At 29.6% G+C, this 20282-nt stretch overlaps 2 protein-coding genes across 2 annotated transcripts; both read right to left on the bottom strand.

Annotated features, from left to right (window-relative positions):
- Window positions 1–592: 592 nt before the first annotated feature.
- LOC114177739 (F-box protein SKIP1) lies at window positions 593–2267 on the bottom strand. The gene is made up of 2 exons (XM_028063241.1): window positions 1846–2267; window positions 593–1513 (listed from the first exon to the last, which is right to left on the bottom strand). The coding sequence occupies exons 1-2, from the start codon at window positions 2190–2192 to the stop codon at window positions 940–942; spliced, it is 921 nt and encodes a 306-aa protein (XP_027919042.1). The 5' UTR covers window positions 2193–2267; the 3' UTR covers window positions 593–939.
- A 4377-nt stretch (window positions 2268–6644) lies between these two features.
- Window positions 6645–7259, bottom strand: LOC114177740 (UPF0057 membrane protein At4g30660-like). Its single transcript, XM_028063242.1, has 2 exons — window positions 7055–7259; window positions 6645–6970 (listed from the first exon to the last, which is right to left on the bottom strand). Exons 1-2 carry the CDS (start codon window positions 7142–7144, stop codon window positions 6833–6835), a joined length of 228 nt encoding a protein of 75 aa, XP_027919043.1. The 5' UTR covers window positions 7145–7259; the 3' UTR covers window positions 6645–6832.
- Between the last annotated feature and the right edge of the window lie 13023 nt (window positions 7260–20282).

Raw genomic sequence — 20282 nt, 5'->3', positions numbered from 1 at the left:
TGCTATGCATAACAAACGTATAACTTTTATAAGTGTGTATCGATTTACACACACTAAAGATAAATATTTATATTAACTTTAGAAGTGAAATTCTTATTGTTTTTTATATTTGTAGAAGATAAATGTATATCAATATAAACGGTACCAATAATAATACTCAACAAAATAAAAGCTTGCAAAACATGTATACAAAATTACTTATAACACTACAATACAATAACCGCAAACATTAACATGTATTTGCTAAGCTTTACTGATACTACTATACTATGGCTTAACTCCTATCGTGTTACCGTGTACATGTTTTGAATAGGCACATAAAAAAAAATATTTAACCTTTATTCAAAAAATAAAATAAAATTGAATAGGTATATAAAATGTAGAGGTTGGCGAATTAAAAAAACTCTTTTGAATGTCTAGATACAAAATGAAAGCATACAGAGAGGACTAGCATTCTGAACAAGGAGTGAACTCATCTCAAACATCAGAATCAAAAACTTACCCAATGACAGTAGCTACAATAACAAGGCAATATTCACTCAAGGAAATCTATTCAAATTGTAGCTGCAGACAAATGTTCTATAAGCATATATATTTGGCAACAGTGAGGGTACTAACATTAATTTCTGAGACAATTTATGGTACATTAGAATACTATCAGGTAAATCCATTATGGGAGCCTGAGACAATTAGAATACTATCAGGTAAATCCATTATGGGAACCTGAGACAAGACAACACATATAGTCAAATAATTCCAAATACATGGAAGTCAAACAACATATAATTACATAGATTATAATTTCTACAATATATACTTGACTGTGACAAATTGACAATGACCTTAGACACCCAACTAAGATCTTCACAAAGCAGTAGAAAGAAGATGAAGTGATGGATTCAGAGTGTTTATATCTTGGATGAATCTTCCCCTCACTTGTCAGATTCGGAAAATATCTGTTTGAAACCTCTCATCATATAAACTCCAATGTCCATACCTTTCAGTGTGGAAGACAGACCTGGGGATATAGAAATTTGGCTTCTTAATTTCTTTCAACTGCACCAAACTAGAAGAAGAATTTGCAATGTCTCGACTAGTTAGGTTAGCACACCCAGACAAATCCAAGAACTCAAGGTTAGGACATCCCTGAGATATGGAATTGAGACCCTTGGCTGATAATTTGGAGAACCTTATCTCAAGATGCTTAAGATCAGGCATGGAATTCGCAATTGCAACAGCCTCATCATCTCCATCTTGTGGACAAGCATTTAGATACTCATTAGGAACAATGCCTTGGTGTTGGGAAGGATCAAGCCAATTCATGAAATTTCTTTTGAGAACCTTTAGGTTGGGGCAGTTTCTTCCAATCAGCACCAATGACTCATGGCTTATCTCATAACAATAGCTGATATCCAATTCCCTTAGCTTCTTACAACTCAAAGCTATCTTAGACATAGAATCATCAGTCACACGAGGGCAGCTTCTGATAGACAGCACCTCAATATTCGGGCATCTGAATTTCAAATATATTTAAAAAAGTGTTAAAATGCTCCAACCTAATGTTCTATTCACAATTGAAGGAACATACACATAAACGCGCGGCTTAAAATATTGGAATTTCGGAATCAAAGCCCTAATTTAAAAGAAAGAAAAAAGAATATATATTACTGAAATCTTAAAAGCTACCATAACGAATTATGACATGTTTGATTTAAATGATCTAAAATTACGTGAAAATACTAATTACCCTAGTTTGATTTTACAAAGAAAACATTCATTACTTTTCATTCGAACATTCAAACATTCAAACCAATGGGTACGGGAATTTGGGAGAAAGTTTGAAACCTTTGGGCGACGAGGGCGAGAGAGCGATCGGAGCAGTGGCGAATGCGTATCTGGGTGAGAGAGGATTGGGCCCATTTGACGACAGATTGAAGCATGGAATCGATCTTGGCCTCGAACTGGGGGGTCCACCAGCGAGTTGACTCGAGGGGTGAGTCGAATTGGGGATCAAGGTCGAAAACAGAGTGAAGAGAGGGTTCCTTGAAGGCGTTGAACCATGACTTGCAGACCATCATGGTGCCGCGCCATCGATCCTCAACGCTGAGTCGAGAGAGGATGTTGATCAGTAACTCACGAGTCAACTCGCCCCAATCTGACTCAGATTCCTTTGGCTCAGTTTCCGCGTTCATTCTTCCTTTGGGATCAGATTTCACTTACAATTCAATCCTCTGTTTATTACAGTGTTTCCATTTCATACCCTGTTTTAAAGCTGGATATAATGAAGGATAGATTTTGATTTTATTTTTTCTGAAATATTTGGCCTACGTATAATTTTTAAATTCTCTATAATGTTTTTTTTTCTTGTTACGTTATTCACTTTCTTTAAAAATAATGTCCACTTTTTATAGTAAAAATTTATTAAATTATAAAATAATTATAAGAATAAATAATTTAATAACTTTTTATTATTAAATAATTTTTATTATAAATAATTATTTGAATTTTAAAAATTAAAATAGTAAAATAATTATGTTAATTCATAAAATAATTAAATTTAAATTAACGAATAAGCGCAACTAGATAGAGCAACCGGCTAAGCGCAGGATTAGAATTGAGTTATGTCGTAAAACATGAATTTACGTCTTTCCTTGCTTTTACTTTTGCTGGTTTGGATGATGGAATTGAAAAGAGATTATTCGACACTTGAGGTAAAATAGTTAAAAAAGTATTTTTGTATTTGTAAAGGGAAAAAAAGTAAAAGGTTTTTAGCTAGAAAACCTCGAAAGGGGATTTTTTTTTAGTGTTATTGCCAATGGGATTTTTAGCTGGAAAACCTCGAAAAGGATTTCCAATCACACTATAATTAACTGAATTGACAGTTGTACAGAAGCCTAAACAAATTAACTAACAATTACTAGTTATCACTTTGACACCTTCCTGCAAGCTGGAATGTGGATATCCAAAACATGCCAAGCTTGGATGCAAGACTTTGAAACAGACCAGGAGGGGTCTTAGAATGTAGAAACCTGAGTTTGTTGCAGTAGAAAGCAGACACAAGACCCAAGATTGAACCTTCTTTCACATTAATGAATGTGTTTTGGGCCATGGAACGGATTGTAAGTTATGTGCAATATGGATGGATAGTCACAGTAAATACAGAATCCACTGTGCTTCACAAGTGACTTGAGCAAGCCCCGTATACTAAGCTTCAAAGGAGACCTCACACACACTCTGCCTTTTGGTTTTCCATAAGAAAAGAGATGACTCCAAGAAAAGAAAAAACTAGCATACCTGCAATTGCAACGCTAAATCCTTAAGTTGAGGAGCTCAGCTTGCAAAGTGGCTTCCAATATCTGAGAAGCCACATTTCTGCTTGACGATGAAGGATAGTTGGAGACTGTAAAAGTTGGCTCAGTGACTCGCTCCATGAGATATTTGGCCTTGTACCCGGGAGATTAAAGACTCTCCCGACTAGATATATATGTAGCTTTGCCAAGCAATTCACTGCTGTGGAAATTAGCTAGACAGCAAGAGCACATTCTCATTGATAAGATTGATTCCTTGTTGACACCCGAGAATTTCAAAGCCAAGGAGAAATTTGAATTAACCAATATCCTTGAGGCTTAGTTTTACATTCATCAATTCCTTCACATGACTAATTTCGAAGAGGTCAACACATAGCAGTAACAAATTGAAAATCGCAGAGTACACAACGAGTACCGAACAGATTATAGACATTTCTTATGCCTGTGACCTTGAACGTCTCAAGAAGCTAGGAAAAACTAGTCATTTTAATAGTAACTTCGGAAATTAATGTCCTTGGGCATTATGATGTTTTTCTGTGTTTTTCCCATGTAGTCAGATTAAGAAATTGAAAAACCTGTCTAAGTGAGACAGATGGTTGCTTAAGCAGGTGGAGACAGTCAACTTCGTCCAAATGCCAGTTGAATGTTAAAGCAAGTGATAGAAGCCCTCCTAATGGTCCTCCTGACCATTTGACCGAGTCTCTTAATAATCAATTTCATAAATCCACGCATACCCCTTAGAAACTAATCAAGCTTTTTTATACCTTTCCATCGTGCCATCTGCATGGTGCTTCAACTTGAAAACCTAGCTTTATCTTATTGTCATCTTCTGTGGTGGGAGAGAAGTTGGTGTCTTGGTTTGGTTCTTTTCTAAAGTAATTAGTTCAGCTCGAGAGCGGATTGGCTCTTTTCCAAAGCAAATAATTCAGCATGGATAGTGATATCATATTTTTCATAGCTTATGCATAAGATGTAGGATTGAGAGAGGAAGAAATACAAAAATAAAATAAAATCTTCGAGTTAGATAGTGGATACCTAACCTGTGACTCCAAACACAAGGGTTCAGTTGTAAAGTTCGTTAAAGAACAATGAGTCCTGTGCATACTTTAGTGCTGAAGTGCTTCGATGAAGATACTGATGTAGGTGGTGCTGAACCCAGAGGATCAATTATGGAAGGGTTGGAATCATTTTCGGTTGACTGATCAGAATTTTTTATAATTCGTTGAAATTGTGGTTGTCTGGTCAGATTTGTATTATTTTTGAATTTTTTGGTTGATTGATCAAATTTGTATTATTCGTTGCATTTGTGTTAGGGGTGCAAATGAAATGTTTTAAAGATATAGTAAGTTGGCTGATCATTCGGAGAATTAGTGTTTAGGAAATAAAATCAGTCTCATTGGTTGAGATGTACAAAAACTTACTCTCACATAAGATCACAACCCTCTGGAAGAAATTTTTCTCTAATTTTAGATAAAACAAAAAATACTCTTTCTGCTTGACTTCAAAAACAAAAAAGATGCATTTTCAAACTAAGATCAAATTTCTTCCTCTTGGAAGGAAGACTTTCATCAACAAAAAGGCAGCTTGTTCTTTGAATTTAATCTTCAACATGTGCAGCAGTGATACCTTGGAAGGTTGCTCCAAGAAGTGAATCGACTATCTCAAGTTCCAAGGGAAGAATCCATGGTTTAAGGCATTAGATTTCTAGCACATCCCTTGGTTTGGATTGAAAGAACATGTGGAGCAGTGAAGAGAACCTTGGAAAGTTGCTCCAAGAAGTGGATCGACTATCTCAAGTTCCAAGGGAGGAATCCATGGTTTAAGGCATTAGATTTCTAGCACATCCTTTGGTTTGAATTGAAAGAAGTTTCTTGATGGGTTGTCGAAGGTTTCTTGGTTGGGTTTTGGTGCAGAGGTTTGCGAAAGCTTTAAGGAAGAGAGAGTTCAAGATCTTGCTTGAATATTGATAGTTGTAGGTGTTCTTTGTGGGGGTTGTGATCGAAAATGAATTTCGAGGGTGGAGGAGTTTTTAGTGAACTTAGATGGTGTTTCAAGGTGGTGTTTGGTTGGAGCAGGATGGCCAAAGCTATGTTGGTTATGCATAACCTATAGGAAGAAGAAACTAAGCAAAAGAGTGTAGTTATGCCATAACCAATAGGAAGAAGAAACTTGGCAAAAAGAGTGTAGTTATGCATAACCTATAGGAAGAAGAAACTAAGCAAAAGAGTGTATGAGATTAATGGAAAGAATACGAAAGAACAAGATAGAAATACCTAGATGAGGTTAACTTATCTTGTATGTAAACCAAGATCATGACAAAAAGAAACTAAGAATTAGAAAGAAGATTGTGCCACTCAAACTCAAGGCGATAAGCAAGGTGATCATCCACTTGAGACTTAGTTCTCAATATAAGAATATAAAAGATAGAAATTCTCGACTTCTTGCAATAATTCACGACTCTTGCAAGCAAATGACTTTTATCTCCCAAAGTATAATAAGTGTCTACAAAATGGCCTAAACACTAGATGTAAAGAGGCCTGTAGAAAGGGAAGAAAGCCAAACACGCCTCCTCTTATAAATGTGACCAAACAAAAGGAAGTCGTCTCATGTATCTTTCATAGCTCACCTTATACACAATCAAATAATTTATTACATGAAAGCTATTATCTCTTTCCTTCTTACAAGTTTCTAACTTGTAGAACTCTTCCTTTGCCTTCTTTTGTGTAAGCTTAAATATTTCCTTTCTATCCATGACCACACCAAGAAGAAACCAAATAATGCACTAAGGTTTCTTCTGGATCCACGTGGAAAGGGATAGAAGGTCCCGGAATCCGATTTGGATTCACCACGGTTACTTGAATATGAAGATTTCAGTAACCAAACAGCGAAGAAAGAACTCAAGAATCAGAGATGAAGAATCTTATACAGCAGTAACAGAGCACCCTAGGAAAGGAGCTCTATTGCCATGACAGAATTAAATCGAGAAGGTGAAACTGTCAGAGAATGAGAATCTTTTTTCTGAGATGAAAATTAAGTACTAATGAAAGATGAGGGTTTCCCTCGTTGCTAACTAGATCTTGAAACAGCTACTAATCAATTGAATCAACAGTAGAGAGAATGAAAGACGTACCAGAAATGAATCAATTAACTGTATCAGTTATCACTCCCACAGTTCGCAACAGCTAATAAAACAGTACATTCCTCTTATCCGTTTGAATCACTTCCAACAGCCCCAAAACTACGTAGTGTTGATTTAAAAAGTCCAAACCCCTAAAAACTAAAGACTCTAGATGCTACTATATTGCTGAAGTCATAGATCTACGCTAAATCAAAAGGCATCACAGAAGAATCCTGATTCCATAAAAATTGTTGAAGCTTCAAGAGAGAAAACAATAGATTCTACAAACCATAAGCAATTTCAATTTCAATTACAAAACCATAAGCACATGAACTTAAATTTGTAGTAGTTACGCTACGCACACGAGCAAGACATGAACATCAATAATGCATTCGAACTTAAACTATCAGTATTGCGAATAGAGAGGACGCCTGTATTCATCAAAATACTGGTCACGATCAACGAAGATAATGGCATAGAGAGCATAAATGATGCCAGGAATATAACCTAGAATTGTGAGGAGCAAACAGATGATGAATTCAACCTGCAAAAACGAAATCACAGTCTTAGATCTCGCAGAGAGAGAAAGAGAGAGATCAAGACAGAGAGAGGAAGAGAGGATACACACGCTGCAACAACCGTGGCGAAAGCAAACTCCGATTGGTGGAAGCAAGATCGCGATCATTATCTCGCAGCATATTTCACAACGTGTCGGCATCTTCCACTGTGATGAATGATAATGCTTCTACACTTCTACTCCGTTTCTTCCTTTTCTTCTAAATCACTATCAGAATGGAAGCTGCGTGGTTCGCGAGGAGTTCCCGGTAAATTTATTTAGTTCTGATATTCACACGACAAGTGTACTGGTACGCAACTAATTCTCTTCCGTTAGATTTATTATTCTTTAACTGAGGGTTGAGATTTTGTGTTTCTTCCTTTTCCATATTTGCCCTTCAACTCATCAACTCTTCACTTGTCCTTCCATTCTTGACACTCTACAAGGTCAACGCAAAACAATGTCGTTTTGGGAGGGTTATTGTATCGTAAGTTATCGAAATTGTTGAGAACAGCGCAAAGCACCATCGTGGAAGTAAACAATGATGGTGGAAGTAGCCTCCGTCAGTCACATGTGATGATGGGAGGAGAAGAGGATGAAAGTTAAATAAATAGTAATTGTTGGATAAACTCAAATGCAATATGTTTTGGTTACAACGTGTAATAGAGTTCATTGATAATTTTGGTAGTAGTTGTGTTAATGCATGTAGTTGAAGGTTCAAGACAAAAAGTTTATAAATAGTTTATCTACTGCTCAAAATATTTCACAAATCATAATATCAATGAATATATTTTCATAAACATTTGATGTCAACAAATTAATGTTAAAGCTAAAAAACTTGAATGTCCGAGTGCCTAAGAAATAACTATAGAGAGAGTGCTTGAGAGATAGATAGTTTGAGTGAGACGACCAACCTTGCAAACAATATGCTAGCCCAAGTTGACAAAGGTGATAAAGTATGATAATTGGAGTCTAAAGAAAAAGGGTTCTTAACTCTCAAGAAAATTAGGAGGTGGTTGAATATGGTTTCAAAGAACCAACCAACACCACGAATTGGTAGAATGTCTAGTTAAAAGCGTTGAAAGAGGTGTGTGTGAAAGACAAAACAACTTTATACATCATGTATCAAGTTGTGGACGAGTCTGAATTTGAGAGATTGCAATTGCAAAATCTTCAAAATAAGCATGAAACATTATGGAGATGGCATATAAGGGGAATGATTGTGTAAAGAAGGTTCGACTTCAAACTCATAGGGGGGAGTTGGAGAGCATAAGAATGAAGGAGACTGAAAGAGTAACCGAGTACAACTCTCATGTTGAAACAATGGAAAACCAACTCGGAAGAAACATAGAAATACTACCCACTAGCTAGCGAGTAGCGAAAAAAATATTAAGGTTGCTAAGTGATGACATTAAGAATATAGTTTGTGCTATTGAGAAGTCCAAAGACTTGTTAACGTTCTTGGCTGAATAGTTTGTCAAGTCTCTTGAAGCACACGAGCAACAAAAGAACAAGTGGGAGCCATTTGATCAACTACTTCAAATAAAGGGAGAAGTTCATAACATTTAAGACAAAAGACGATATTGAGAAGGTATAGGAAGCAATCTTGGTGATAGAGGCAAAGGAGGACAAGAAGAGAAAGAACAGTTCGGTTAACAAAATTGGTGCGATCAAGGTCGAGGTCAATAGACAGAAGGTCGGACAAGCAACTCAAGTGTTGAGTGTTTCAAGTGTGACAAATATGGTCATTGTGCAAAGGAGTGCAAATCAGATTGCTTCAGTTGTGGCAAGTAAGGTTGAACATTTCGCAAAAAAATTTCCGATATGAAAATAAAATAGAAGAGACAATCAATCTCGCCGAAGAAGTTAAAGAAGTAGTAGTGTTGTTCATGATGGGATGCAGCCCAAGCACAAGCAAATGGATAAGTCGACAACAAGGTTGAATATCATAAGACAGTCGAGTAGCATTGATAGGTCAATAAGACGTGCATATAGCCTAGACAACTTGATGGTGCCTGGATAGCTTAAAAAGCTTGACATAGAGTGTGGAGATCTTAGATAGCCTGAAAAGGGACATGGAAAGCTCAATGGAGAATGTAGATAGCTTGTTGAGCAAATGAACATTTCAGAAAGTCCAGTGGGACATTTAGATAGCTCGGATAGCTCAGTATGGAGTGTGGATAACTTAGATTTTGAAGAAGACAAGTATGTTATTCAAAGGTTAGAGATTGTAAAAAGAGATTTGCAACATTAAATTAAAAAAAAGGTTAGAGACAATTTTGCAAGCAAACTTAGAGAGAATAAGTAGGTTTTGCATAAAAGGCATTTGAAACTTGAACAAGATGTTTCAAGCAAGAATAATTGTGTGCCAAGAAGGATATGAGAGTTGCACTAGAGGTGCGTGCAAGATGAGAAATGGTGACTTGAAATGAATGAAGAGATCGATGTGATTGAGCACAACAATACCTGAGAGTGGTTTGATCTCTCAAAATAAGCTCAAACTATTGATAAGAACCTAGGTAAGAACAAGTTGGTTATTAAAATAGCAGAGAATCCAATGAGTAACAAGTCGACCAAAGCAAAAAACAAATCCATCACAATGAAAACGAAATATAAGTCAAGTGCATCGAAGAACTTGGCTATTTATAAAAGGAACAAACATAGTGTAGACTCCACCTAATAAGAGTACGATAAAAGAAAAAAAATAACACAAGAAATTGCAAAATTTATAAATATTTCTAATAATAATTATAATATATAATATAGTTCATTAATTATAATTCAATAATAATTGTACTTAATACATTTAATTAAAAGTCCAAAAAAAAAAAATGCTACCCTCAATTTATAAATGCTACACTCTTCTCTTCTACCTTACCCCTTACTTCATTCCCAAAAAAAAAAATAAAAGTAAATCAATATATATATATATATATATATATATATATATATATATATATATCATTGCTTAATCTAAAATAAATTTATAATATTTAATGAATAAAAATGAGAAAAAACAATTAAGAGGTAAACAAAATTGCAAGAGAAGCAATGAATGATTTTTTTTTTTCTGTTTACCAAACATATAACAAAGTGTTCAAAGCTGTTATTTAAGGAAAATAGAAAAAAAAATCGTTTCATAGGGATCATGGAATGTATTATAGACCTCAATTAACTCCAGAAATTACCCAATCATGCATAATCTTTCAAAACTCATAAAACTTAAGTTTAGATGCATAAAAAGGGACAATGTAAAAAGGTTGTTATTCTGCATCATTTTGTCGCAAATCATATCTTTTTAAGAAAATGATACTTTAACAATTTTTTTAACAAAGTTTAATAAATTACTTATTTAAATAAAAAATTACTTTATTTTAATTAAAAAATAAAAAATAATATATTTTAATTATATTTATAAAAAAATTATCAAATTTATAAAAAAATTGTCAAAAACTCATTTTCCAACTTTTTACTTTGCATGAGGCATCACCCTTTCTTCCTAGTCCTTATTCCAGTTAAACCACCAGTACCCAAAATCATTTTAATACACACTTCAATGAACACCTACTAATTACCAAACCAACTACTCATGTGAAAACCAATCAAACCATCTTATCCTCACCAACCAACCACCTCTCTGCCTATCAATCAATATTCTTCCTTACTTATGAACAAAAAGATAACGTATAAATTTTTTTTCAGAGATATTATTTGAATTTGTTTTTAATTTTAAAGAGAAATTTCTACATTGATCAAAGAATGATATATGAATAGATAGTACTATAATTTCTAAATTAAATATTAAAATAAGTATGCGTATATTTCTCTTGTTTTCTACTCGTAGTTATTCTTATTTTAAATTAAAAACAAGTTACTAATGAACAACCTAGAAAACTGTTTCCAATGTTTATTATTAAAACATAGTGTTGTCTTGCAAAAATTGTGATCTCAGATTGAATTTCACAATTAACAGAAAAAAAAAATAGAAGGGATAAATGGATTGTAATAACGTGTATTATAAATTTCTTTTTAAATAAGAACGATAGTGAAAATACCTATAGTTATTATTTCATAAGTAAAACTTTTTGCTGGTGAAAAAAAATGAATTTCAAGTTAAAATAGTATAAAACTAAATATATATATATATATATATAAAAGAAAATTATATATTATTATCAGAATGTTCGGTTTTTCCTTGTTAATTTATACATAATAAAAAGTTAGTTTTAAAGGTTTAAGAGCTTTACTTCTGAAACAGTTTCTTAAACCCCTTTCTTTTTTCAATTCCCAAAAATTAGGGTTTCCATCTTTCTTTCTTTCTGAAACAAAATTTCATCTTTTTTTTTTTTTTATTTTCTTGAAGTTTTAAAGTGTTTAGTACGAAGGTTTCTACCATATAATCCAGATTTTATTTTAAGTGAATTTAAATTTCTGTCATTTTTTAAATCAATATGTTTTTATTATACATGCAACTTTTTTTTGGAATGAATATAATTTTTTTGTTTTCTAGATAAATTCCATCTTCTTAAATTCCTCTCGATTTTAAAGTTATATTGTTAAATTTAAATATTGAAGTATGAAGATTGTAGTTGCATATTGACTTAAATATAACAAAGTTAAGAAATCATTGTGAAAAAATATTCTGGTTCAAAATGCAAGATTGATCGAAGTTTTTAATGTTGTGAAATTGTGGATTTTCCTAATATCAATGTGGTTTGTGAAATTTTCAGTTAAAATATATGATTGGAAGCATGTTGGATTGATGAGTTGTTTGAAAACATCGTTAAATTGTTGAATTGATAATTTTTGAGACTAAAAGAATTAAATTTAATGTCATAATAATGAACGTGGCATATTGGGTTCTTACTACAATGTTGTGTATGTGTAAATATTGTAAATTAAATATAGGAATGAGAAAATATAAAGTGATGAGAAAAATTGTTTTGTTTATAGTGTTGCTGTTGGAAGATAACTTTGTGACATTTTTTATATTATTTGTGGTTTATATCTTGTTAAATGAATTTCTTTGTCTAACACAAATTTTATTTATCATTGTATTGTGTTATGTGTTACAATAAAAATGATATGAAAAAATTTCGTACCATAATATTTTATTAATAAATAAGAGGTAAAATATAAATAGACTCATACACTATACCATATGAAAAAAGAAAAAAAAAACAAGGGACTCACCCTTGAGGAGAGATTGTTGGGAATAGTCCAAGTGTGAGTCAAAAGTCCCACATTGGATAGAAAAGACAGTTAAACACTATATAAGAATAAAGACCCATAACAACATTGCCTTAAGGTTTTTGTGTAAAAGTGGTGTCTAAGGTCTTATATGTGTAAAACTAATTCCTGTAACCATATAGAACCACAATCTCTCAATGAGCATAATCATGACTATGAATATAAACCACATATATGAAAAAATATATAAACCTATCAAGTATTTATTATAGATTTCATTTTACAAACTCGACTATCTCTATAACTCTATAACATAAGATTACTTGTGAAAGTTCAGTGTTATGGTTCTCACGGTAAGTATTTTGAAGAGATAATGTTAATCTACGACGAGTTAGTATCAAATTCACATAAAGGATGATAATTCGGGATGAGAGTTGAATGAGATTTCACGAATCAAACAATATGATATGAAGGAGATCGATAATTATAACTAAAGATATAGTGAAGTTCATTTTATTCATTGAGATTGAGATATGATACTTGTTTCGGGTGTAGGGACCAAGCTCATACTAAAAACCACTTCAATTTTACTCTTTTCTCCTCAATTCCTCCTCTCCAAGTAATCTGCCAAAACTTCCTCTCCACGCGATCTTCTGCCTTGCTCGATCGGTTGAACAGACGATCGGTGTATCTGTCTAAAAGGCTCTGATGCTTAAGTCAGTTGGGGGACCGATCGGTCGATAATCGTAATGGCTGTAATAAATGCGAATCAAAGATGCTCATCAACCTACCTTTGGGCCCTATTTATAGTTTCCAGCGTGGACCTATAATTAGGGCTCCTTAAGCACGACCCAATGATCCCCTAATCGTGATTATTGACTTGTTTAATTTTAATTAATCCCGCTGACTGGTCCAGGTTTTCTGTTTGACCGATCAACCGATGGTCGCTTGGCCAGGCGGGTTATCTTTGTGATTTAACAGTTTTAAGTAATGAAACACATTTAATCTGTGCGACCGATTGACCGGTGGTCCTTTTTAAAGACTTGTACTTTGACCAGTGAAATGTTTCGTATGTGGTCGATCGACCGATGTTCTCCTTGATGGATTGCTTCATCTGTGTGGCCGATTGACCGATGTTACCCTTGATGGATTGCTTCATCTGTGTGGTCGATCGACTGATGTTACCCCTTGATGGGTTGTTTCGTCTGTGTGGCCGATCGACCGATGGTCTGTTCAGTGTGCAAGCCCTCCCAACCTTATTCGATGGACCAATGGGCTTGCGATGCCGATAGTCCAATGGTCCATACAGTACAATACTAAACATAAAAGATAAAGACAAAAAATGATAAATTAAATATAGATTGTGTAGGAATTTATAAAATAAATAATAATTTTGAAATATACATCTAATTAAATAAAAGACAAGATGATCCAATTTAAAATAAATATAAAAATAAATTGAAAATAAGAAGTAAATTTTTATTTTTTATATTAACATTTTATATAATTTTACATTATATTAGTGTGATGATATTTAGTATTGTGTCAAATGAATAAAATTTAAATTTAAGTATTACAAGGTCATGTATATTTTTATATATGTTAAAAGTCCAAAAAGTAATATTTTAATATATCTTATAGTATCACAAATTACTATTTTATGTATATTTAATGTAAATATTTTAAATGATTAAGTTATTGTTTTAATTTTGTTTTGATGAATTTGAGCATTAATATATCTGAAAAATATAATTATTATTCTGATACTTGAATTTAAAGAATTTTTTGAATTCTCGATATGGAACTAGGGATGGCAACGGGGCGGGGCGGGTACGGGTATCATGATCCCATCCCCATCCCCATAATAAAAATTCATCCCCATCCCCATCCCCAAACCCAACGGGTATACAACTTTTGACCCATCCCCATCCCCACCGGGTAACGGGTATTTTCTTATACCCATACCCATACCCATTTTTTTATTGTTCCATATATCAATTAAATATTTTTTATAAAAAAAATTTAAAAATCACACCAACGGAATCATGATACTATCAAAATATTCAATATTAAAATAACATACTCTTTTTGATTTTCATGATGTCAAATATTAAGAAAAATATTATAATAGTATAAATCTCAAATTAAAGTATCAAATAACAACTAAATAAAATTCAAATAATTATATAAAAGCTAAAAAATTACACATTACTAAAATTTTATAATAACCAAAATATTTATTAATTTTACAAATGATCAGTGGTTTCATTTGCATTCGATCCACCTACACATAGAAAAAAAATGAAAAATTAGATATGATATAATAATTGAAATTGAAAATTTTAATTACTAGAATATAATGTACCTTCTTCATCAGATTCATTTTCACTCATGAGAACATCTTTTCCTTTTAATTTTTTAACACCTACAAACACCAAATGTAGAATATTAGATGAGAATTCACAAAAAATACTAACAAAAAATATTAATAAATTTGAGTAACTTACCTAAATGGTTTGAGTTCCATATCCAACTTCTTGTACACATCAAAGCCTCTATAGTAATATGATGAAGTCGACTACGGTGAGAAGTTAATATCTGACCACCAGTACTAAAAGCAGATTCAGAAGCTACAGTTGTTATTGGAATAGCTAAAACATCCCTTGCAATTGCTTGAAGGGTTGGAAACTTTAACCCATTTGTTTTCCACCATGATAGGATATCAAATTCTTGTGTAACCGACAAATTATCTTCTTCCAAGTAATAATCCAACTCTGTTTTCATAACTGTAGTTCTAGATTTTTTCTTTTTTGCCATAAACTCTAAAAATTCATTCGCATCATTATCAACATCCTTTCCCAACTCCAATGATGTAGCTCTATAAGAAGAAGTTTCATTCTTTTTTGATTGATATTCCAAAACCAAATCATAGCACATTTGACGAATCCTACTAAGTTTCAGATCAAAATCATTACCATACAATTTATAAAAATAATATTCTAACATGTCCATCTTGTACCTTGGATCTAAAACTGAAGCAATTGCCAATATATCATGAATAACACTCCAGTAACTTTCAAAATTGAGAATTAAACATTATCATGAAACAAAAAATAAATAATAAATAAAATTATCATAAAGGAGTAAAGATAATTAAATGTGTGACCCAAATTTGAGAATATCCATTTGAACATAACATAACGGAAAAAAAAATGTATAATTAAGATTATGATAAAAGGAAAAGTACCTTGAAGATCTGCTTAAACCTTAAAGAACAAGCCAAACAATTAAAAGAGAGTAAAAAAGTGTATAACCAAAGTAACAAAAAGAAGAGCTACAAAATAAGAGTCAAACATTTTCATGAAAATAAATAAATAAATAAAGATAATCAAATGTGTAACCTAAAAATTATTTCATAGAATGAAATTGAGGAACACCTATTTGAACATAACCATGTACAGAGAGTAAAAATTATGTAATAAGAAGAAGAAAAATTACCTTCAAAATTAAATCTTGAAAAACAATCCAGACAATTGAGAGAGTAAACAAAGTGTATAACAAAAAACAAAGAGAATGAAAAATATGTTATATATATATATATATATATATATATATATATATTATATTATATTATATTATATTATATATTATATTACTATGTATATATATATTATATGTGTGGATATCTTATGTTTATATATATATATATATATAATTATTTATATATATTATATTATATTATATATTATATTATTATTACTATGTATATATATTATATGTGTGGATATCTTATGTTTATATATATATATATATATATATATATATATATATATATATATTTTTTATAGATATATATTTATTTTAAGTATATATTATATTATATTATATAATAATATAAATATAATAATATATATTATATTATTATGTATATATATTATATGTATATGCGTAGATATTTTATGCTTTTATATATATATATATATATATAAATATATATATATATATATATATATATATATATATATATTTCTTTTAAATTTTTATAAATTTGTAATGTTATAAATTTGTTTATAAAAGATCTCACTAGTTAAATGATTAATTTGTTTTATACGTATATATTATATATATTATATTATATTATTATGTATATATATTATATGTATATTATATTATATTATATTATATTACATGTATATGTGTAAATATATATATATATATATATATATATATATATATATATATATATATAAAAGTATATTTTATTTATATGTATATATACTATATTATATTATATTATATTATATTATATTATATTTTATGTGTAAATATATTATTTATTTATATATATTTTTTAGATTATTTAATAAATTATAAATAGTTTAGTAATTTAAGCGGGGACGGGTATTTGGGCGGGTATATATATATCCCCATCCCCAGTTGAAAATTTCGGGTATTACCCATACCCATACCCATACCCAGTCAAAGCGGGGATTCCCCGTCAAAACGGGGACGGATTCGGGTGATATCCACGGACACGGGTTTATTTGCCATCTCTATATGGAACTGGACTTTTGACGGTCTCTCTTCAAACAATATTTTCAGTAGACATTTTATTTATTTATATTTATTTTTCTCTTACACTGACTACAAACTCTATCGACATTATTCGTTCAAAGTATCAGTTCTTTTTCTCACACATATCGGTGCATCATGAATGTGTCACTGTTCTACACAACTACCACAAAACCTGAAACAAATTACAATTACTTTTAATTTTAAAATTTTATTTAATTATTGAAGAATTATCTTTGATAGTTAATGTCTAAGTTTCATACAATATTTAAATTTAAATTATGGAAAAAAAATTCTATTACTCACTGTAAACTTATTTCAACTGAAATTTATTATAAAACTTGAATGCCAAACTTAAGAATATTTTCAGTTACAAAAGTTATAAAGTTATGCTTTTTGTACTAAGGAAACATACCTTTGGAATGTCCATGATTGAACAAAATAACAAAATAATAGTCTAGAGAATAAAATTGAATTGAATTTCGACATTACATTATCTCTGTGTACCTGAGATAATCAAAACAAATTTATCTGTCAACATTCTATTGGAGTGAGAAAAGGCTTGTGAAATATAAAACCCTTTTATTTGTTTTTTTTTTTGTAAGTTATGCAATAAATTTTGGTCACTCTAATAATTTAGATGAATTAACCATAATTTTTTATAATTTATTGAGATTTATAATGGGAATTGTGTATGATGAATATGATTTGTAAAGATTAGAATATATTTAAAATAAAGGATATATATAAAAAATATTATAATACAGTTTTGTGTGAATGCAAACTTTTGCAAATCCTTTTGTATAGTTAACTTTGTGCATTAATGCTGCCACATATTACATAATTTTATATTTTGCATTTCACAAAACGACTTCACTTTATAGAATCACTAATCACTAATTTGATATATTTCACAAATTATTTAATTACACTAATGATTTTATTCCATTACAAAAGCTCAAAAAAAAAAAAAAAAACTTTCATTTCAACATATGCACTAATCTTACCTCAAGCAATCATAGTTATGTATCCTTTCAAAATCATATAAAAAAATTTATCAACTTTCTACTTTCATGAATGAATAAACCTGACCATTCAATAACATATTCAACTTTACTCTTAAATATAAATCAATTACGAGGATAATTACATTATACAATTAGTATCAATAATCAACAAAAATCAATTTTGACCATTTTATATTTTTAGTTTTAAAAATAACTTTTCAAAAGTAACTTATTCCTTCTAATGCAATGATTCAAAATAGTAACTTTTAACTCTCTTAAGGAAAATTAAAACTTTATTACAAAATTTTACTCTATTCCTTTGTATAATTATACCAATTCGGACTTAAGTATGAAATAAAAATAAATAAAAAGTTATCCTTCGATCATAATGTTTAAATTCAAGCTCATTCATACATGTAATTCTCAAATCAATAGGTTCAATAAATTATTATTTCTCTGATTAATTACTACTTCTTAACCAAGTCTAAAACATAAAAATATTCCAAACATAACTTTTCCTCTTTAATTTACGGAATTAATCCATAAACTTTGAAATTTATACCCTCTTTTTAATGTATATGTACTTTTTAATTTCTATCATATTTTTAATTTATATACTTTAAAAATAAAAATAAGTTAAATAATATACAGTGAACTTTTGAAAATAAATAGGTAAACATTTAAATTCTAATTTATATATTCTTAATATAACTTTTTTTTTACACATACTCTCAATAAAACAAAATTTAAATGATCCACTAACAGTATAGTTGATAAATAATAACTCAATTTATCATACTAGTAAAATTTTATTTTTATAATTAGAAATTGCATAAACACGTAAACTATAATGTACCATTCCTCTTAGCTGATCGGGTGTGAAATTAACATATATTTACACTCTTTCAATTTTCTAAAATTAGAGATTTTTCAAAGTATATATATATATATATTAATTAGTGTAAACACAAGCGCTATCGTATCTGTGTGTGTGTGTATTTTTTACATATGCATAATATTATATTAGTAGATGATGATATTGTATTGTTATTCAGTTAATATATAAAATAAAATTATATTTATTAAAAATAAAATGGAATCTATAACAATATATAAAGGGGATTATCCTTTTTGTGTTCACTTTTTAAAATACCAATTTTACCCTTTAAATATAATAATTTATTAAATTTTTAAAAATTGACCGTTACTTTTGCAAACTTTTTATAAAATCGGATGTCTCTCTTCTTCTCTTCTTTTTTATTTATCAATGATTATTATTTTATTTGTTATGATATATTTTACTTTATTTTTAATAAATATAATTTTAATATATATTAACTTAATAATATTATAATATTATCACCTACTAATATAATATCATGCATATTTAAAAAATACATACACACAGGCGCGATAGCGCCTGTGTTACGCTAGTATATATTAGAAAAGATAATGATTGATAAATAGGAAAAAAAAAGTTGAGATAGACGATTTTATAAATAATTTATAAAAATAACGGCCAATTTTCAAAAATTTAATAAATAATTATATTTTAAAAGGTAAAATTGGAATTTTGAAATATGAAAATAAAAGAGGAAATCTATTTATATATTGTTATATATATATATATATATATATATATATATATATATATATATTCTTGAATTGTATTTTAAAATTTTAATATTATGAGGTTTAGTATATTTTTAATTTATATCTTAAACTAAAATTCATTTTTTTTTTAAATTTTGATATATTTTTATTTTCAAAACTTTAAAAAAGAATAAATATAATATTTTAACCTAATTATATTTTTAATTTATTAAACAATACTATAATAAGATTATATATATATATATATGTATAATATAAATAATTATAAAATCTAAAATTATAACCGGTAAACTTTTATAATTACATTAAATAAAAACAAAAATATCTAAAAGATAATAATATCCCTTTCTTAAATCATTAAATAGATGTTATACATTTTATATGTACTGTTAAAAAAATAATTATGAGAACAAGAAAGTCAAAATCTAAATAAATATAATTGATTTTGTAAATTTGGTCTCCTTAAACAAGTAAAAAAAAAAATTAATTTAAGAAATATAAAAATGTATATTTATAAATTTTTAGCTAGATCACCACAAATCTTAATACAATGATTTGATATATAAAATATAATATATATTAATAAAATAATCATAGTTTAATTTAAATAAAGGTAATAATTATTTTTAAAAGTGACCCAACCTATACATTTAAAATTCAACCGATGCATATTTAGACTTTGAACAAAAGGCTAATTTTTTTAAATTACAATTCTTCATTGTATTTTTCTCCTTTTAAGAATGTTTAGAGTTCAAACCTATCTTCAAAGCTCTAATACTATTCAAAAAAGAACTAGGTGACTGTTATTACATAAAAGGTTTTATACATTTTTTTTTTCAAATTTATGATTGAAATTTAATTAACTTCAGTATTTCCAACAAATCTCACATTTTTCACAATTTTAAATTTGAAACATA

This window comes from Vigna unguiculata, chromosome 3, assembly GCF_004118075.2.
Source record: "Vigna unguiculata cultivar IT97K-499-35 chromosome 3, ASM411807v1, whole genome shotgun sequence".
Taxonomy (NCBI): Eukaryota; Viridiplantae; Streptophyta; class Magnoliopsida; order Fabales; family Fabaceae; genus Vigna; species Vigna unguiculata.
This window is presented reverse-complemented; position numbering and strand designations above follow the sequence as displayed.